Genomic DNA, 20848 nt, shown 5'->3' on the forward strand with positions numbered 1-20848 from the left:
CAGCTACCCGTCATTCATCTAACTACAACTAAGAGGAGAGTAGTTAAAATATTTAATTTCAAAAAGTTTAATGGCTACATCAAAAAAATTAATAGTTGAGTAACTAAAATATAATAAAGTCAATAGTTTAGTGATCATTTTTGTACTTTACCCTTATAAAAATTCATAAAAAAATATATAAATTTCTAATAAATTGTAATTCTTTTTAATTTTTTAAAAAATTATAAAAGGTATATAAATTATCAAAAAGAAAAGGTTATCAATAAAATCAGGTTCATGTAATTGTCCTGTTATCAATAATTTTTTTAATATATTTTATACTTTCTCAATTAATTTTAACAATCAATATGGGTATAAACAAAAATTATTATTGAAGGGGTTTAATTAATTTGTTTTTGTTAACAAAGGCACAAATGGGTACCAATTAAATCAAGAAAATTTTTTTTGAACAATCTTATTATATGTTCTAATCATATATGCTTTTTTTAAGCACAATACCTAAAACTATCCATAGCTTCTTCTTAACTAATAAATATGAGGATAATGCACTTTAACGCACTCGAACCTATGTCTTCCTACATTAACAACAATATCCATACCAATCGAGTTAAGACTCAACCGGCAAATAAATCAAAAAACTTAATTGATTTTGTTTTTGTTTTTTAAGAGATTTTTATATCCATAAACCTTTAAAAAATATATTCAAGTATTTATTTTAAAATTACGTGCAAATCACCTAATATCCATATACATATATATATCAATTGTCACTATACGTCTCTAAATATTATTAAAAAACCTTATAATCTCATATTTAATCGTAACATTACAATATTATAATTAATATTTTTATTTATTTGATCTAACATACGTATAATATTAACCGATGGGTAATTCTTTTAAATGCCATATATAAAAAAGATAAAACAAATTTTAATTATAAAAAATCATATAACACTAAATTCTTAAAATTAAAAATAATTAAATTTTAAGGTAAATTACGCGCAATGTTACTAAACTATTAATAAGTTTACATTTTGATCATTTAACTTAAAAAAGTTATAAAATGATTACTAAACTATTCGAAAGTTCTCATTTAAGTCCCTGAGTTGTTAAAACCATTGTTGTATGGTTTCTTTGTTGGCACCAACTAAATGCTCTCTTTCAATTCTCTTCAGCAATTCCATTTTTTGTCACGAAAAAAACTTTGAACGTCATGAATCCATGAACCAAAATTCAAATAATTTTCTTCTCTGATATTTGACATTGATCGTCAAATTATCTTGGATCTAAGGTCTGTTTTTTTACTCATTATTGGGTATTGATCCTTCATATAGATCATCAAATCGTCGCTTGGAGCTCACTAACTTAACTTTAAAAAAAACTTAGTAGTCCAATGACTTAAGTAAAAACATTCTAATAGTTCAATGACTTAAATGAAAACTTTCAAATAGTTTACTGGTCATTTTGTAACTTTTTAAAGTTAAGTAGTTAAAATATAAACTTACTAATTATTGAGTGATCTTGGGTAGAATTTACCCTAAATTTCAAAGGTTAAAAAGAAACAAAATATACTTAAATCTTGAAGCTTGAGCCAAAGGGATTAGTTAAAACGACGCCGTAAGGTTCTGTGTGATCCTTTTTCATTTTCTGGAAGGATTGTGTATCCAAATTCTATACATAGATTAAGGAGAGTTTTTGAGAGAGGAAGAGAGAGGGAAAATATGGGGAGTGGTGGAGGAGCTTTAGGCCTTTCATCTCCTCTCTTTGCAAATGGGCATCTTTCTTCTTCCTCCAATTCTACTTCTCTACCTCTACCTGTATGTAACTCAAATCTTTCTTCTTCTTCTTTTGCATAAATAAAATAAACCCATTTCTTCTTTCTTCTTGTTTGCAATTGTAGGTGGAAGATGGTAACCACTTGGCAATGGTGAAGCCCAGCAGCAGTATTGTTAATCTTCCCCACTACAAGTGGCGTTTGCTTATAGCTTATGACGGCACCCGCTATGCTGGTTTGCTTTCCCTTCTTTTTCTTATCAATGTATCTCTGCATGTATTTCACAGCCCCCTTGTAGATTATCATTCATCACTCTCACATTCTGCTGATTGGTTTTTTCTTTATAAAATAATTAATAACTAATTAATATTCCTAATCTATACTCTGGAAAGTGTTTTTTTTTTCCTTAAAGTTGAGATAAGCTCTGGTGGAAGTTCATATGGCAGCATTAGCATTGGCATTGGCATTGGCATTGATATCTTCCTTGAGTTATCTTGTGGGTGGGTTTTCTCCATAAATGCAGCATCTTTCTCTGCCCTTGTTCTTTGAATTTGCTACCTTAACATGAACCCATCCACTTGTTTTAATCTTAAGAGCTAAGAGCCAATTTGTTTCATTGCCACAAGAAGAAAACTTGGATTTCTCTAAGTAATTAGTATTAGTCTGCTCTATCTAAATTTAGGATTAGCACTGTTGGTGCAAGGATGGATAAATGGCTCACCCTGTTCAGGACAGGGCGGAGAGCCACCGAGTAGGGTGGCTCGATTGGTAGGAAGGCGTTGAGATAGGCTGGAGAATGTTGGTTACTTGGTTTTCTCCTTAGGATCCCACTATTGGCGGGTCAAGGGCAAGTGGCCTTATGTCATAGGCTTAGGTAGAGTGGCAGTATGATGTGCCCTAAGTTATCTCATATGGGACATGGTATTAGAGATCTGATATGGCTGTTAATAAGTGGGTCCACTTGTCAAGAAAGTTGCAAGCCGAGGGGCTCTTATGAGGAATCCCCTTGGGGGGTCTATTTGTACCGCTTTGGGACTTGACCATCTGGGCAATCATAGCGGGGTGTAACAAGCATCTTATGCCCTAACAGCCAAAAGAAGAAACATTTTTGCCCTTAAATGTAAAATTTACAAGATTTCATTTATTCATTGTGAACTTTGTTTTAATATTTCCATCTGATGCTATGCCTGATTCTTGGATTCTACTGCAGTTAGAAATTTTGCAGTTTTAAAATATCATGTTTTCAAGTATGTTAATGAATGACAATCCTTCTTTACAAAATCCAATGGCCTTAAAACATGCTTTAACACCTTTGATTGATAGCAAGGCTTCAATGTCTTTACATCTTGAATATTGAGCATCACCATCTATTTCAGGTTGGCAATTTCAAGTTTCACCACCAACTATACAGTGCATTGTAGAAAAGGCTTTAATTCAAATAACAAAGCTCGAGCGGGAGTGTCTCCACTTTGTTGGTGCTAGTAGGACAGATACGGGAGTTCACGCCTGGGGTCAGGTCTGACTTTCTTACTTGTATGAGGATTTGGCAAGCATCCATCAATAACTCCCAAACTTAGTCAATTAAGATTTTCAGGTGGCACACTTCATTACACCTTTCAATTATGACAGCTTGGAGACCATTCACGCTGCTCTAAACGGGCTTCTTCCTTCTGGCATCAGGGTTAGAGAGATCAGTGCCGCAACACCTGAATTTCATGCTCGGTTTTCAGCAAAAAGCAAGGTTTACCACTACAAGATTTATAATGACACCATCATGGATCCATTTCAGCGTCATTATGTTTATCATAGTGTTTATAAACTCAATTCCGCAGCCATGAGAGAAGCAGCAAAAATGTTTATCAGAAAGCATGACTTCTCAGCTTTCGTTAATGCTTCACGTAATGATCGAGTTCCAGATCCTGTGAAGACAATATTCCGCTTTGATGTCATTGAAATGGTAATTGCTGGTCCCTGTAATACTTTATGTTCCTTCAAAAACCGGTTCATTCTTAAAACTTTAGCTTCTAGCTATCGTTGATTTACTAGCTCAATTTGAAACCAGTTTGTTTCCTTATTACCCTCTCGGCGTTCCTGTGACCCTTTACTGGTTTGTTGTACAGGGGCCTCTTATACAGCTGGAGGTTGAAGGTTCCGGTTTTTTGTATCGACAAGTTCGAAACATGGTGAGTTGTTGCAAAATAAAATAGGTCACGTTTGAGTTGTTTTTACACTTGAATATGAGTTAACTAGGAGTAACTTACATTTCAATTTTTTAAGCTCGTGGAGAGGAAATTTGCTCTGGGTCTATCATCTTTCACTTGAATAGGTGTTACTTTTCTTGATTCTAACTTGTGAGTTATGTAGGTTGCTTTGTTGATTCAAATTGGAAAGGAAGCAATTCCTACAGAGATTGTTCCAAAGATTTTGGCAACTCTAGACCGCAGAGAGCTGGCCAAATACGCCTTGTCTGCCCCACCGCATGGCCTTTGCCTTGTGTCTGTCAAATATAATCAAGAGCACCTACTGCTTCCTTCAGATTGCCCGACAACTAGCTTTGGTAGACATCATACTATCACCAAATGTAAGCTTCCCTTTTATTAATTTCAACTCAACAAAACCTTAAAAGTTTGAAAAACATCTGAATTAGTCAGAAAAGAAATAGATTGAGATTTTGTTAGCTGTTTATGGGCTTACAAGGTGTCAACTTCAAAGTTCCTTATACTGAATCCTGGTATAGCAAAGGCATGCAGCCTTTAGATGTAAAGGCCAAGGTCTAGGTAGTCTTGCTGAAAAATAAATAAACAGCGGAAGCTTTAAAGAATTTGATGATAACAATGTACCAGAATCATACAAGAATCATTAATCGATTGATTGATCAAACGAACAAACTTACTTCAATTCCAACTTCACACAATTGTTAACCAATCAACTAACAGGGCACAACAGCATATGAACAACTAAGCACGAGACACTATTAGCTAAAAAATAAGGGCCACATTGCGAGACGCCCATTTGTGGCCGTGGTCTATTTCAAAATTACAGATGCTGCCTCCTATTGCATCAGTCTTGTGAAGTGTCAAGGTAAGAAATGATCCAATCCGATTATAGTTTTCACTCGAACACCAGCTCCAATTGTCTCCCAACAATTTAAAGAAAGAATATCTACAAAACTGTGACACAGCTAGCAACGCACTTGATGTTTTGGTAAGAGCAAATGTCCAACTGCCAGTTATTGCTGGTCCTGAACTTTAAGGGAGACCAATTCACTCTGTTGCTGTTGGTTTCTATGTCTTGAACTGTTGGGGAACCATCTCTTAAGGCTTTCTGGCCAAAACCTGGTGAAGGATGCAACCACTCATTCTTCCACTGAAAATAACTATTGCAAAAGCAGCAAACACCAAAAATAAAAGCAACTACACCTAAAAGATGCTTCTTGGTTTCTATCATATTTCCTAGCAGATATCCAATGTTTTAAAACCTGGAGGAGAAGCCGCTATCAATCAATATTTAAAGTTCACCTGCTATGTGGTCTCGCATTTCTTCATTACTATTTACCCTTACTCATAAACCAAGAAAATATCGGTGACATGATTTCTAGCAGTACAACGCTACTAGATTTGTCCATGGACCAGGTTATAGGCTTGGCTGGCTTTTTAAATTCTTTGCCCAAGACCGCAACTAGCTCGTTGGGTCTTACAGGACCAAAAAAAATCCCAAGCAGGGCCCAGGCTTGAAAATAGTGTCCAAGACTCAACCCAATAGATAACCTGGTCTTTGGACAGGTGTAATTATTAATCCATGGTAAAAAATTGCAGAGGATTGCACAAAATGTCAAATGTGATTAAGTTCAATATATTGAGTGGTCTAAATATTATACATGGAGAAGTCCTCACAGATCCTATCAAGCAATGTATAAGAAATTCAGAATTTGCTACTTACAGTTCCAGTCTTTCAGAAATTGCTCGCCTTACTGAAGCATTCAAACCATAGGCTATTGAGTTGAAAAGGCCCTAAAATAGATAAACAACAGCAGCAAAATCAGTTTCTCAAAGACGCTTTACAATGAAGAACAAGTGCTTCATTCTTTGTACCACACTAATTCAACGGCACTTCCATCAGACAAGTTAGAGATAACAAAATTTGGATCCCACTTCGAAGTAACCTACAATTATCCATTAGGGCCTGGCTAGATACAAGAGATTTTCACTATGGCCCTATTAATGTTACATAAATTGCTTAACCTAAAACAAAAAAAGTGAAAAGAAAAGAAATTTCCACCCAAGACATTACTTGGAAACTTGGGTTAGTTTCCATAGTGGAACAAAACAGTTCTTTCTAAATTGAGCATGCTCAATTTTGCTTATTTGGTCCCCCCACCCCAACCCCCCCAACCCCAAAAAAAGAAAAAAAAGAAAAGAAAAAGAAAACAAGAAAAGCTCATAATATGTAGTGAGAACATGTTTTGCAAGTGAGATTTAATTACTATACTAACAAACAAAATAACAAGATACAGGCATACACATATAGGTATTGATAGTTTCCGAAGCCATTACCAAAAGTCCAGCTGTCCCAACATCAAGAAATGTGAGCCAAAAGATCTTGTGGCCAGGCTCAATAAAATCGTGGATGCGATTGATTGTGCCGAATGCCCATGATCCAATCAGGATCAGTGGATAGTAACCCCACCGGTTCAAAGCCTATGGAAAAATAAAATAAATGGCAAATAGACTTAATTTAACTTAACAATGCTTAAAGGTAATAGAGGAAAGAAGCAGAAACAAGTTTATTCCAATGAATTATGAATGACCAACTCCTATGGCTTTGACAGGGAAATCTCAAAGACAGTAGAAAAGGCAGTAAAGAACCATGAAAGCAGGAAACAGCTAAGGCCAACTCTATTTCAAACTAGGGCAGAAACCTGAAAAAGTAGAGCTGTAATTACGCAGCAGTCTGAAATAAATGGAAATAGGCTAATATTTTATCGAGGATTACAGTTTCATACAATATTTAATATATTTTTTAAGTTGCAAAGAAACCAAAATGGCATAACTTTTCTCTGGGAAATGAAGACATGTAATCATCAGAATCATAGAAACAAATTAGGACTACAAGGTATAATAATCAAGGTGGAGAAGAACATAAATACATGAATGATCAGGCATTTGCATTCAAGCAGTCAAGAGCAACAAAAAAATAGAAAAGCTCCATTTGATTTGTATGTTTCATATCTTTAACTTTTAATCTATCATATGCTCTGCTGAGAATAGAATTACCTTCGTGTCTGTCCTTGAATCAAACTGGTATGCACGATCTGACATGCCAACTGCCATCTAAAATTTCCAAAGATAGTAGACATGTGACCTTGCTTGGAGTTGCACAAGTGTGTCAGATTAAAATTATGAAAATAATTAGATAAAGATAATAGCAAACATACACGGGTGGCATTATTCAGCATGCGTATCACTTGAAAGTATGTAAAACCATTGTAAAGAATTGCACCCCATAGTGGGACATAAAACGTTATGAAATGAACTGCCTGCATACATATTCCAAATACGTCAGATAATCTATAATGCTAAAAAATCATGCTATATTTATCATAAGATAATTACAGGTCAAATTTTTTTCTTAACCTCATTATTTCCATGCTCAATTAGTATGTATAAAAGAATATAGAATACATTATTGTCTAGACACAGCAACTCAAAAGCTACATTCAGAAAGGGTGAGAAAACAAGGCAAGGAAACATGAAACCCTTATAGAAACCAAGTGCTTGAATACAAAGTTGGATCTAGTAAGACTATATCCAACAGGACAATCTGACGGACAATGCTAATTTTCACTTGCCTTTCCAGTGCGACCTGTTTGTGCCCAACACCATGCTCCCAAATGCGTGTGGTCATTACCAATAGAACGTATGACAGTCATAACCAGCGAAGTTCCTGTAGGAAGTAATCGATGTCCAATATAAAAAACTGGTAAATAGCACTAAAGGATGGAGAAGGAACCAGAAAAGGAAATGACAAGTGTGAAGCACCATGTAGAATGAAGATAAGTAGTAACAAGAAATTAGAAATAGAAACAGGAAAACATGTAAATATTATCATACCCCAAACATACAAGTGAAAGATAGCCTCCAAATCTTCAACATCAGTTTTGTGTCTAACAACAGTTCGATGAAGAGTAAAAGCAATAGTTGTTGTCCAGAGGAAGGAAGCGACACAGAAGAAATGCGTGGTGTAGCCCTGAGCATAACAAAAGAAACCTTTTGACGGGTCCCTGCATTAAAAAACAGATCTATACAATGAATATATCAATTTGTTTTAGTACATTGGAAGTCCCAAATCCCCAGTAAATACTAGAACAGAATAGATGCAAATGGAAATTGATTGCGTGGGGGGGGGGGGGAATACCATACCCGACCATGTTAAAGAAACTGCAAAGCATGTCCTGCGGCGATCCAAAAAAGGAAACGGAGGGAGCAATGGGTAAGAAGCATATCAGATCAGATTCCGAGATTTAAGAGAAAAATAATAATGGAACAACATCACAAGTTTTCCTTCCTAGATTCGCGCGCTGCACACATAAATTGGGTCTTCAACCGTAATCTATTGAATTGAACAAAACAAGTATACGAACATTCTTGATCCTATATCTATCATGATTCGTTGAACAATGAACAAAACAACCAGTTGCAAGTTGTAACTACTTCAGTACTAGTAAAATCTTGAAATTTAAGGAAAGGAAGAAAGATTACAGAGAGAGAAAGGTAGAAGACGAGCTTGAAGGAGAACTTGCGAAGTTCCTTGAAGAGGGAGTAACAAAGCACGATGAATCCGGATCCAACGAACGATAGACTCGATGCTCCACTGTTCACAGCCGTCAATATTCCTCGATCGTGAAGCGAGAGCACCGTCGCCATTTTTTCTTTTTGGGGTTTTAGTAAATGTTAATTCTGTATTGTTTTGGGTAACCAACAAAAAAATTCCATTCAACAACCAAAAATTAAAGAAAAAAAGAAAGAACGAAAAGAAAAGTGCAGTATTACAGCACAACATTGAGAATTTGAGAATTTAAGGCTAAACAGATGAATCGAAATGTGATGTGTAAACGCATCGTTTTGAGCCTTTGGCCCATTGTTTAAGACGCGTCGGTACTCCCTGCTAAGAAAGCCTATGTTAAGTTTTTTCCTCGTTTTTTAATAATCAATGTCAACGTGAGGATAAAACGAAACGACCTTCATTTCGTTAAAAATCCTTAATTAATTAATTAACTAATTAATGGTAAACTACAATAGAGGTCATCCAATTAGTCAATTTTTATCACCTGTTGGCTAATATTAAAATTGAAACCGTAACATCCTTAAAGTCCCTATAGTCGTAAGAAATATAAACTTGGGAATCTATGTGTTAAGATCTCTTAGAGTAAAAAAAATGTGAATTATCAGTGTTAATAGAAATGAGTATTGGATATTGAAGGAAGTTAAACAAGTAATATGTTGTGAGATAATGGTTTGAAGTAAGGACTAAACCGCAAAAAAAATTGAAAAGTAATGAGGTCAAGTCATAAATACTCAAAAGTTAAGAGATCAAAGTGGAAAAAGTTCTTGGGACTAAATTTTTTATTTTTCCCAAAGGTGTGAATGGCGAAATTGTAAATATCAAAAAGTGTCAAGGTCAAAATAGCCATTTCACAAGAAGATAATTTTTGGATAAATTATTAAATTGCCCTTAGGTGTATGGATGAATCATGACCATTTAATTTACTTGGAGATTAAGGAGAAGATTATAGACTCTTGGATTATAATTATGATGGTGGTGATATTTTATTATTTAATTATTATTTTAAATAATATTTTATTATAGATATTTTATTATTTTAATATATATGATAATTATAAAGGAAATATGAAGAACATACTTTCACAAAGCTCTAACGCCCATGAAAGGGAAAAGAAAGAAAGATTGCACTTTGTGCAATTTAATTCTTTTCCATTAAATCCATCATTTTCACTCAAAATTCATGAAATTTTCATAGCTACCAAAAAAAACAAAGTGAAGTAAAAATCCTAGAGAGTTTGATTATCATTTCAGAAGAAAGACATTAGAGTTGGGAGTGAAGGAAATTAAGAAATTAAGGTATCTAGGCTTAAAGATGAAGATGGGAAGGGTGAGAAAACATGCGTATTTGAAGAATTTAGTTAAGAAATTAAGGTAAGTGGTTTAAATTATTACGTTGTGTTTATTTGAGTGTTTAATTTGATAGGATGTAAGAATTAATTTTGTATAATTATTTTCTATGTTCTGAGTAAAGAAAATATTGTATTTATGTATGAAGGGAATGATGGTTGATGGGTGATTTTAGGAATAATTGGATGGATGATTTTATGTGAATAACTAAAAAAAAAAAAGGTAAGTGTGAGTGATTTTAAGTTAAATACACTAGGGTTGCCGCCCCTCACATGTAATACGAGGGGAATTGGTATATTCTATATTTGGTCCAATTATATGTGCTTTCTGAATTTTTAACCTAACACTTTATAATTTAATTCAACTCAATACATGTTATTATATTTTTCAAAATAAAAATTATTTATTTAATTAGTTTAATTAGATAATTTATTTTCTAATTAAACAATTTTCTCAACACAACTCTAATTTCGTTAAAATCATGACAACTTTACCGTAAAACAATCTATGAGGGAATATATTTAATTTCCATATTCAACGAATTCACAACCACTAATTAATTTAATTCCATTTTCGAACTTCAATTATTTCATTAAATAATAATCCGAAAACCTTAAATTAATTCTCAAGTCAATTTCTATACTCAGTGAGAAAACACATTCATTTGCAAATGTGACTCATTTCTCTATCTTTATCATTTCCAACCTTTTTTGTTCGTTTGGTTACATGTAATTCATTTCTAGTTTCAACGAGCTAGCAGAAGGACTGATTTGACATATATAATTAGGGTTCAAATGATTTATAATGAAGTTTCAGCTTTTCACCTATTAATTATAAACTCATTTAGTCACGATGTCATTCCACTAGCTCTCCCTAATGACATACCATTACGAAAGCTACTTAATCAGTGCTCATCCAATGACCTAGTCATAAGTGTGTTACCCTCATAGGATATCTTAATCTCTTTGGGATAAATCTATTCTCCTAATATGATCATATTTTATCTCATGGTAACCACTACATCTTCTTTAATAAAAATTCAATTACTATCAAATAGTAATCAAGTCATTCATCATAAAGACAAACGACATGTGGTCACGTTTACTTTTCATCTATCATGTAATGTCAATGGGAGGATGTCATTTGCCCATTGGTGGGGCTATGAATTCCACTATTGTAAATGATACTACATATTGTAAAAGTTGTATACCCAACACACCAGCTTTCAATTCCTTATCTATTTGAACTCAAGCTTGACCTTACATCAAAGTATACGAGTCATGCATACATAGTCCAACATCCACTCATGATTAAGTTACGTCACAAATGAATAAATCCGTAAATGGATCTAGGATCTATTCTACTTGGGTTTAGTTTGATGTACTATCAGTCCAATCAATCACATCTATGTCTTTATCTTCTGGGAGTGGCTTATCGTCAAATGTAGTAGTTATTTCGGTCTTTTCCATACTTAAGGAGCATGTTTTCTATCACTTTTAGAATTCAATATAATGTTTTCGGTATTTAGTAGCTAGGATTAAAAGTTAGTAAAAATAAGTATTTTTAACATGTTTTTGAGTGTTGATGACCTATTAGGTCAACATGGGCCTTAGGTAGGTTTAATTTGTGTATTTAAGTGTACACGAGTGTTGCACGAGCTTCTCGAGCCGTGAAAGCATGACAAAAACATCTAAAGCCATAAAATGGTTGCTATTGCGCGACATGCACCTTGTGTTGAGTCATAGCCTAAACTTGGGTCACAAGCGATGATGACATCAGCAACCGTATTTTGACAGATTCTCGTAGATTTTATTTCTTACTTGCACCCAAAGTATCGGGGGCATATCAGGCATAAAGTACACATATTTTAGCCTATAAATAAGATGCTTCTGTACACAAATTAGGGCATCCATCCATCAAACACAATTTTACTATTCAATTTTCTTCTTTTTTTATGTTCGCTTAATCGAAACTTTTCTATTCCGATGTGAAAATAATTGCGAGTGGAGATTGCTTTGCATTCACGTTTTAATATATTTATTCATGAGCATTCTCTTATCTCTTATCTTTTATTCTTTTATTTATATTTTATTGATTTGACCAATTAATCGTTGTATAAATATTAAAATATATTATTGTGTTTTATTCATATCTTGCATGTTTCGGTTAATAAATTAATTTATCTGTTAAGTAATTATTTATCTAAAGTTGAGTATTTATTCAAGAGTTCTTAGCAAATAAAAGAGTGATGCCCCCGATAGAATATTGAGATAGATGAGACCGGAAGGGTACCCTGTCATGTATAACTTGTGCTAAGCAAAAAGACTGGAAGGTTATCCGTATTCTTAAGAAGAGACCGGAAGAGTGACTTAGGCATTAATCCTTAGTGAAGATGAGACCATAATGATATTCTTAGCTAAGAGTGATAAATAACTCAATCGAGGATAATTAATTATTTAACTAGATGATTATGATTTAATCAATTATAGGTTAGAGACTCAAATTGTCAACAATAGGAATAGGAAATTTCATTAGGTTAGTTAGGTTAATTAATATTTTAATTTGGATTAACACTACTAATTCGTGACTCGGTCAGCTTAGTAATTATTTTATGTAATTAATTTAATAATAATTTCTCCAATCTTCATTCCGTTGGGTACGATCCTCGGAATACTTATTAGTGTTTTGTTGTAAACTTTACTATATTACAATTTGACTCATACGTTTGTGGACACCACCGATTTAATTATATATATTTTTAGCATGATATTATACTATAAACGATAACACATTTATAAACAGTCAAGTTATTGGCGTCGTTGCCGAGAATTGCGACGGCAAAAATTTTATTAGATTGATTATTATAAAATAATATTAATCGAAAGAAGAACAAGCTAGATAATGTTCTAATTTTTTGTACATAACTAAATATTTTTAATTTGAATTTTTAAAGTTAATTAAATATTTTTATTTTCAATATTTTTTTATTTTTACTTATCTTGTTGATTAGCATATTTAATCATGAATATTTATTTTTATAGGTCTGTGTACGAACTATCCAAATCGATTTGGTTGTATAGATTTTCGAAAAACCAATAGAGTCGTGATTACAAATATGAGCAGCCTAAGTATTCGAACGAACTCTCACCTAAGCCAAACAAGTATACATCTGATATGGATGGAGATTCAACAAACTAAGGGAGTTACAATGGAGAATGTGACATGCCCAACTATTCAATAAGAATTGGATTTAATAATGGATGATGATGTACATAGGTACTTGCTTGAGCAATATCGAAATAAACAAAGGCCAAGTTAGACACAAAATGTCTCAACAAATCAGCAGAGTTATGATCACAGGCTTGGAGATTACGATTATTCATCTAAACTCCCTTGTGAATCAGATTTATATAAGTCATTTCTCCGTGATCTAAAATTCCAAGCTAACTTAGAAGAATTTCAAAAACGGGTGGACCAGTTAGAGGAATTACTGTAAAAGAAAATAGAAGTAGAGACTCCATTGGAAGAGGTCATACATGATGTTTCCAATTTCAATCCGAAGGACCAATGTAGTGCTGACAACCATCTGAAATTAAATCTTGGAAATTAACAATAGTTTGGAACTGAAGATGAGAATAAATTGAATATAACTAAAGATGTCTCCAATCCAATTAACATAGATGTAGATATAGAAGTAGATGTAGTGGTAAAATTAGAGGTAAATGAGCTTCAACTATTTTTGAATGAAAGTGTAGACAAGCCGATAGACTTTCTGGCCATAACCGAGGAGGTGCAGACCGAAAAAATAAACAAGTTTATCTTATTCCCATTCTATGATGAAGATAAAGCTCGGGCAACCAAAGCTTCTCACGACATGGAGGGGAGGAAGCTTGAGACAATAATATCCCGAAAAATAATTTAGGGCTGGCTCGGATTCAGCACGAAGTGGCTCGTGATGTGGATGTCATGTCGGTCGAAGATAAGGTGATATCATCGGGATCAACCAAAGGTTCTAGTTCAGATTTATCGGCAGTGGAACAAAAGAAGGACTAAAGTGTCGAGGACCAATTGGAAGTTCATCTTTAGGGGCCAAAAAATGACTTCTCTTTTAAATTTTATTTTTCATTTTTTTATTAGTTATATTTTAGGATTTAGATATTTAATCTTATGTTAAAACTAGAAAAAAAAAGGTTTCCGAGAGCAATGGAGGAGCTAGAAGCAATTTGGGGTCAAGTACGAACAACTGAAAGCCTTTGAAGTCATATCATTACATAACAATCCCATGGCGCAACACACCTATTTTGAATCTGAAAATCTGAGAATCCGTTGTCTTGTCATGCCATACACATTTTATGGTGCGACATACACACTTTAAAGCAAACATAAAGGCAAAATTTCACTTTATGTCGCACCATGCCTTCTTTATGGCGCGACATGCAAGCCATTTTCTACAACTTTTTGTTCTTGGTTCAATGCAATCTTTAGAGATATTCTCCGAGTTTACACTGCAAGTCAAGCCCTAGATGACCTCTATATATTGCCCTTATTATAAGACACACCTTCCAAGCCTCCACAAGCAACCAAACACCCTTTGTTACTCTATTCTTCGAGATTCCACTAATTTTATGCCTTTCACTTGTGACATAGTCTTAAAACGAAGAGGAGCGACCATTTAGAAGCTGAATCGGGAGCTGATAACTTCAAAGAACTTCGTGAAAGAGAGCTCAAAATTTATCTTCGAGCCATTCGATGAAAATCTCCTCTTTAGGAGATAGGTTTTAAGTTATTGCTTTCATTAAACAGTAAAACAATAGAGATGGTTTGGTTCCATAGATGGGAGAAGTTTTTTGCCATCTTAAAGGGATGAGCCTGTATGTCAGTCATCTAGGAATTTTACACTGCCTTAAGAGAGATGGAGACGACTCGAGAATTCGATGTACCACGGTTGTGGGTTTTCATTTGAAGGAAAGAAATTGCCATCTCACCTCTAGAGATAGCAAGGTACCAATGAGATGATCCAAGTGTTATTTACAACCAACGAAGTATCCAATACGAGAAACTGGTGTGAAGTATTTGGTGGGAAATTGTAAGCGGAAAAGAGCTATTAAAACAAAGCCACATCTAGGTGAGACGATGTTTCTGAATTCGGAATGGATAGTTCGATGGATGCAAGAAACGAGACCAATCTACGAGGACTATACATGGAAAAGCAAGTTAGGGCTGCCTCAATTCCCAGCAACAAAATATGAAGCAAAGGCGAAATCCAGTAAGATAGAGATAGAAGAAGATCCAGAGGAAGACCCAGAAGAATATCTTGAAGAAAATCTGAATTCAGAGGGTGATCCGGACAAAGCTAACGAGGAGTCGGACCATTGATGACCTAGGGTCCCTCTAATAAAACCTTTGTATAATCTTTTATTGATTGGAATCTTACCATTAAAAAATCATTTTCTAAGTTCATTGTTGAATAGGCTACAAAAGCTTTCATAAAGCTAATATTTTGCTCATTAGAGTATTGTAGTCAATTCTTCTGCCCAATAACTTAAGAATGAAAATTTTGGACATGCTCTACTCAACCAAAAAATGAACACATTTCGAGAATTTAATTGATTGAATACTATTCACTATATCTATCACTACATCATATAAATAAACCAAATATCATCATCATTCATTTCTTTGTTAACATTATTGGGACCTTTAAAAAAGTTCAATGGTTTATCCTTGAATGATATTTTTTCACACTCTGAAGACTACATGAATCCTCATTTTCGGGAGGGTTTTTCACTTATAGACAAACCTTCTCGTTGGCCTTACTTATACCCTTTTTCGAGATTGACACCCTCCCTAAGTGCTTTTGCCATTCACCATCTTTTTTTTCTCTAATATGAATACTTTAAAGATTCAGTTAGGATGTATTGGAGTTTATAATCAATTTAAAATTTGGATGACAATTTGGAATAGACATGTTTCAAGGGTTGGGCTACTTATTCAAGCCCGAAGGCTTGTTTAATATTTGATAGGGTTTGGACAAAAATATTAGGTTCAAAAAATGAGCTTTAGCAACAAAAAATATTCCATTTAAAATGTGAGTTAGGTTGGGGCTTCAATATTCAAAGCTCGAGTTTAGCTCGATTCAACCCGTTTTTAAGTTTATAATATGTTTTTACTTTTTTATTTTATGTATTATGTATTTCATATCATATAAAATTTCAATATATTATACTACAATGTAAATATTAAAAAAATGTTAACTTGTTTATATTTAGAGTTTTAGTAAAATAAAAATTATATAATAATAGTAAAAGAAATGTCTATATATAGTTAGCTGGATGACAACTACTTTTTATAACAACTAAGAGCACGTTTGGTTCGCTGTATTGGATTAGAGGCGTAATGGAATAGAGGCGTAATGGAATAGAGGTGTAATAGCAAATCAATTATTTGGTTGAATGTAATGGAATAGAGGCGTAATAGTAATCTTGTGTTTGGTTGAATGGAATGAAGGTGTAGTAGCATAAGGGAAAAAACTAAAATGACAAGAATACCCTTAGCAGAAATTTGTTTAGATAAATGATTATTGTTATTGTTATTAAATTTTAATAAGATTATTAATATCAATAATAAATAATTTAATCATATTTTAACATAATTATTATTAAATATATTTTAATTAAAATATATTTTAATTAAATATAATTTAATAATAATATATAATTTCATAAAATTCTTGATAATAAATTTTCTTATATGAATTTATATAATTTAAAATAATTAATATTAAATATAATTTAATAATGATATATAATTTCATAAAATTCTTAATAATAAATATTCTTATATAATTTACTAAAATAATAATATAACTTGAGAATTATATTCTGCATAAACATAATTAACTTATATTAAGCCACTTCACTTGTTTGATATCATAGTAAATAATTTACCTTTTTTACACTACTTATAATCATAAGTTTGTATAAATTATTAACAATAAATAAACACCATAATTAACTTGAACCCTGTATTAACTTGATGGATAAAGTATTTATCACCTCAAATATGATTTGGGTGACCGCAAATGTGATTTGAGTTCAAATTAGATTCATAGTAAGCTCAAATTTTTATTAATGCCAATGCCAACACTACCACATTTGGGTTCAAATTATACTCATAGTAAGCTCAAACTTTTATTAATGCCAATGCCAACATTACCAAAACCTTTTGGACAATTATTTCGAAGATTTAAACCAACAAAAAGAAAATCAATAAGTAATAAAACCATAGAAAATAAAAGAAAAAAATTGCCTTTGAAGCACATTCAATTGAGCACTTGATTCTCTTTGATATCTACATGATTTCTTCATCTTTATTCATAATATCAAACATAGGCAAACAAATCGATAACTGTAACCCCCTACCCCTACCAACATTTTATTGTAACTATACCTAACATAGGATAACTAGTTGGCCTCTTAAAACAGTCAAAGACCAGACCCCAAACCAAACCAAACTGCTAAACAACAAAGCAGACATCATTAAAAAGACCCCATCCCCATGCATCATTTTCAATTCTTAGAAAGGAGGAGCATAGAGCTGGAGAACCTTCTGCCAGGACGGTCTGCTGCTAATGTCATCCCACCAAGCACTCACATGCTTCCTACTGGTTTTCATGTATTCCTTTCCCATTTGACCCACCAAGTACTGAGTAAATGGTAGGTGGCTCAGGTCAGCAAGGCTGAAGAAATCACCAGCCAAGTACTTGTTCTTTGACAGCCTCAGAAAGTAAGCAAGCAAAATAGCTAAGCCACCATATATCTCAAAATAGCTAAGCCACAATTTAAATCTCTGGTTGCGGTAAATTGGCTGATGCAAGAATCTAACAAGGTCTTGTGCAGCTCTGAGAGGTAATGGTTGCATCGTGAACGTCTTACCACTACCTAAAATTACAAACATATAACCATCAATTATTAGTGCAGAAAATAGCAACAATGCAGGACAACATTGAACTGGAAAGACAAGAAATGTAGAGCAAGAATAAGGACAAGGAAAATGAGAAAATGAACAATCATGTCTTAGGTTTATGTGATCTAGTTCAGAACAGAGTGCTGCTTCTCTTTTTCCAGCACTAGTTATTCTCCTAGCAGTAATTCATTAATCTAATCAAACCTTGTGATATCTAAATTACAAAGCCTAATCATATGCATTAATTAAAGCATACAAAGTAGAATGCAAAAATATAGCACATGGCCCATTCAGAAAGAATGCAGAAACTTTGGAGAAAATTTAAAATTTTCAATGAACAGAGCTATTAGGCACATTAAAATTTAAAATTCTTGTAACTTTGGAGAAAATGATAAAAAAAAATTCTAAAAGAAAAGTAAGCTTAGACCAATTAGCACAATTCATGACAATATCAGAAATCAAACACCAAGATCTGCAGTAATATGTATCTCCCAGAAAAGAATATCTAATATGCAACCTGCAAATAGGAGACCAAAACAGAATCAATTTCTGGTGAAACTTCTGCCAAAATGTCCTCCATAGCACGGACCATTATTCCACGATTAGTTGTATCTTCCTCCCCAAGTCGACCAAGAATATATGTTTTGCCAGTACCAGTCTGACCATAAGCCATGATTGTCCCATTGTAACCATCCAAAACTCCCTATGAACACAAATACACAATGACCTTGTTAATAAAATGAATAATGCATCAAAAAAGGCACCAAATCCTTTATAAGCTATGACCAAACACAGCAGTTATGTACAGCAGAACAAAACAATTGATAACTTGGGAGAAGATCGACACAAAACACAATGATAGGTTGAAACTATTTTTAGCCACCGCCTCTGCTGTTGCCAAGGAAGAATAACTAATAACAAGTAAAATTCTAACAAATTCTGGTACAATTAGAAAAGCCCTGTACTCAAACCTCAACAGCTGGCTTTGCAACAACTTCATACACACGCTTTTACGATGCAAACTTTGTCAGCACTTCATCAAACTCATAGGTGTCTGTGTCCCAGTTGTTTTTTCGAAGCTTTAACCTTTTAAGCTGAAAGAGAAAAGTTGAAGCATTGGTGAGAACTTCACCAAAATCAAGTAATAAACACTTACAGAAACTGGAAGGGAGTTAATTGCAATAAATCTAAAAGCTAGTTAGGTGAGCTACGTGCACAAGTACAGGCATGTCGACTTCACTTTTTCTTAGGTGGTTAGAAACTAAATCCTTCTTGACTAATTGAAATGAAGTGATAATTATTCAAGAATTTGCTACTTTTCTCCATTTTCATTTGAATAAACTCACTTTTAGGCTGATGCATCCCTCAAGATGCCAACCCTAACAAAATATAATCGATATGCCCTTCTCTTAGCTTTTCCTCAATCATTTGTACTTCAAGATCAAACAGATAAAAGAAAACAGATACAGACATCTAACAAAATTAATGTCACTGAGAATTGTATTCCCTACATATCCAACTGTCAGATAGCAACATAATACCTCTGGTTGAAGTTCTACACAATCAGCAAAATCAGCATCTGCTAGTGACTCTTCTGCATTATGTGGATGTAATCTCACAGCCACTCGAACTCTTCCAAGAACTAAAGAGAAACGTAAAGGCTTCAAATTAACAAATAAAATATACAGAACAAGCAAAATAATAGAGTTTCTTTTCCCAAAGATACAACTTCTGCAATGTAGAGGAAAGGTTTCTCTGTTTCTTGGCCAATTCTTCATTGAAATCTAGAAAAGCCGGATCAGTATTGTTAACCGATGAATCAGTCTTAGAAGTAGATGGCTGAGATGATACTAATGATAACGAAGGAGTAACTACTTGCAACATCTTCGAAGCTGTTGTAGAAAAGTTACCAAACCCCGCAGTTAGTATTACTATTAGAGCAAATAGATAAAATAACACAACAATCCAGTAAAATAATGATGAAAATCATTACCATGTTTACGGTGATAGGGAAGTGTTCCCACCGTAAGCAACTTTGCAATTTCACTCCCTGACTCAGAAGCTTTAACAAATTGAACATGTATCTCTCTAATCACCTCAAAAACATTCCCTGGAGGGCCTTTTGATCCTCTAACTTCGAACTAGAACATCCCATCACTGACGAAAACCAAAAAGAAAAAAGACCCAGCAAAGTATATCAACTGCTTTACATGAAGGAAACGAAAAACATGATAAGAGTGATTGTTTCTGGAGAAAAGTTCAGGGTAGGAGAAATAAAGGCTTACCAACAGTGCTTTCCTTGTGCGTCGGTGTGTATATTGCTGGAGAGTATTATGGGCAGAGGGACAGAGGGAGCAAATCGGTAGAAACCCCTAGCTAGAAGGAAGGAACAGAAGGCGAAAAAGGGAAGTGTCGATTGGGAGGGTAAACAGGGTATAAAACTTGAAGCAGCACCTAAACTGAGCAAAAGGAAGGGATTAGAAATCGGTGGATTTCACCGATTAGGTCAGTAATGGTTTAGCCCCGTAATAGCAATACATTGAACCAAACAACGGATTAGAGGCGTAATAAATGGGACCCACTGATTAGCCAATACACCCAACCAAATATAGTGTAAATTTGTTGTAGAACCGGTTTTTATGATCTAGTTTTACCTTATATAATAACTTTCCACCTAGAATAACAATAATTGTAAATTATGAATTACATTCTTTACTAAATTGATTTTCTTTAAAAACCTTTTATCTCAAATTTTGGTGAAATTAATTATATTTCTAAGTGAAATAAAAGTAATAAATTTTAGTTGTCAATTGAGTCTTAGCGTTAGTATCGACATTGTTGTCAGCATAAGAGGATGTGGGTTCGAGAACACTGAAGTGCATTTAAAAAATCTCAAATTTAGTTATAGTTGTATAA

The 20848-nt window shown here is 33.6% G+C and overlaps 3 protein-coding genes across 6 annotated transcripts; 1 reads left to right on the plus strand and 2 right to left on the minus strand.

Annotated features, from left to right (window-relative positions):
- The first annotated feature begins 1637 nt into the window (after nt 1-1637).
- Nucleotides 1638-4454, plus strand: LOC107910516 (tRNA pseudouridine synthase A 1). 2 transcript variants are annotated; one of them, XM_016838369.2, is made up of 6 exons: nt 1638-1820; nt 1904-2012; nt 3154-3293; nt 3372-3734; nt 3898-3960; nt 4142-4454. In XM_016838369.2, the coding sequence occupies exons 1-6, from the start codon at nt 1725-1727 to the stop codon at nt 4376-4378; spliced, it is 1008 nt and encodes a 335-aa protein (XP_016693858.2). In that variant the 5' UTR covers nt 1638-1724; the 3' UTR covers nt 4379-4454. The 2 variants fall into 2 exon arrangements, with proteins under 2 accessions (XP_016693858.2, XP_016693859.2); XM_016838370.2 differs by lacking the exon at nt 1638-1820 and adding an exon at nt 2190-2277.
- LOC107910517 (G-protein coupled receptor 1) lies at nt 3003-8885 on the minus strand. 3 transcript variants are annotated; one of them, XR_001687658.2, is made up of 12 exons: nt 8536-8885; nt 8197-8228; nt 7888-8057; nt 7626-7720; nt 7212-7313; nt 7051-7107; nt 6331-6474; nt 5717-5787; nt 4671-5112; nt 4472-4563; nt 4039-4395; nt 3003-3912 (listed from the first exon to the last, which is right to left on the minus strand). XR_001687658.2 is itself a non-coding variant. In XM_016838371.2 (9 exons), exons 1-9 carry the CDS (start codon nt 8698-8700, stop codon nt 5007-5009), a joined length of 942 nt encoding a protein of 313 aa, XP_016693860.1. In that variant the 5' UTR covers nt 8701-8885; the 3' UTR covers nt 4626-5006. The 3 variants fall into 3 exon arrangements, 1 of the variants encoding a protein (XP_016693860.1); XR_005910118.1 differs by having other exon boundaries at nt 4039-4563; XM_016838371.2 differs by lacking the exons at nt 3003-3912; nt 4039-4395; nt 4472-4563 and having other exon boundaries at nt 4626-5112.
- Nucleotides 8886-17271: 8386 nt separating this feature from the next.
- Nucleotides 17272-18620, minus strand: LOC107908368 (kinesin-like protein KIN-UB). The gene is made up of 2 exons (XM_016835544.2): nt 18450-18620; nt 17272-17907 (listed from the first exon to the last, which is right to left on the minus strand). The coding sequence occupies exons 1-2, from the start codon at nt 18603-18605 to the stop codon at nt 17770-17772; spliced, it is 294 nt and encodes a 97-aa protein (XP_016691033.2). The 5' UTR covers nt 18606-18620; the 3' UTR covers nt 17272-17769.
- Nucleotides 18621-20848: the final 2228 nt, after the last annotated feature.

This window comes from Gossypium hirsutum, chromosome D02 (genome assembly GCF_007990345.1).
Source record: "Gossypium hirsutum isolate 1008001.06 chromosome D02, Gossypium_hirsutum_v2.1, whole genome shotgun sequence".
In the NCBI taxonomy this organism is placed as follows: Eukaryota; Viridiplantae; Streptophyta; class Magnoliopsida; order Malvales; family Malvaceae; genus Gossypium; species Gossypium hirsutum.

What these genes read in the sequence shown, in the direction of transcription:
- LOC107910516 (XM_016838369.2), top strand. Translation starts at nt 1,725, where the DNA reads ATGGGGAGTGGTGGAGGAGCTTTAGGCCTTTCATCTCCTCTCTTTGCA. An exon ending in CTACTTCTCTACCTCTACCT is followed by an intron (nt 1,821 to 1,903) that starts GTATGTAACTCA and finishes TTGCAATTGTAG; the next exon opens with GTGGAAGATGGTAACCACTT. An exon ending in ATCGACAAGTTCGAAACATG is followed by an intron (nt 3,961 to 4,141) that starts GTGAGTTGTTGC and finishes TGAGTTATGTAG; the next exon opens with GTTGCTTTGTTGATTCAAAT.
- LOC107908368 (XM_016835544.2), bottom strand. Translation starts at nt 18,605, where the DNA reads ATGGCTTATGGTCAGACTGGTACTGGCAAAACATATATTCTTGGTCGA. An exon ending in TTTTGGTCTCCTATTTGCAG is followed by an intron (nt 17,908 to 18,449) that starts GTTGCATATTAG and finishes TTGTAATTTTAG; the next exon opens with GTAGTGGTAAGACGTTCACG.
- LOC107910517 (XM_016838371.2), bottom strand. Translation starts at nt 8,700, where the DNA reads ATGGCGACGGTGCTCTCGCTTCACGATCGAGGAATATTGACGGCTGTG. An exon ending in TCTTCTACCTTTCTCTCTCT is followed by an intron (nt 8,229 to 8,535) that starts GTAATCTTTCTT and finishes GGATCGCCGCAG; the next exon opens with GACATGCTTTGCAGTTTCTT. An exon ending in AAACAGGTCGCACTGGAAAG is followed by an intron (nt 7,314 to 7,625) that starts GCAAGTGAAAAT and finishes ATATGTATGCAG; the next exon opens with GCAGTTCATTTCATAACGTT.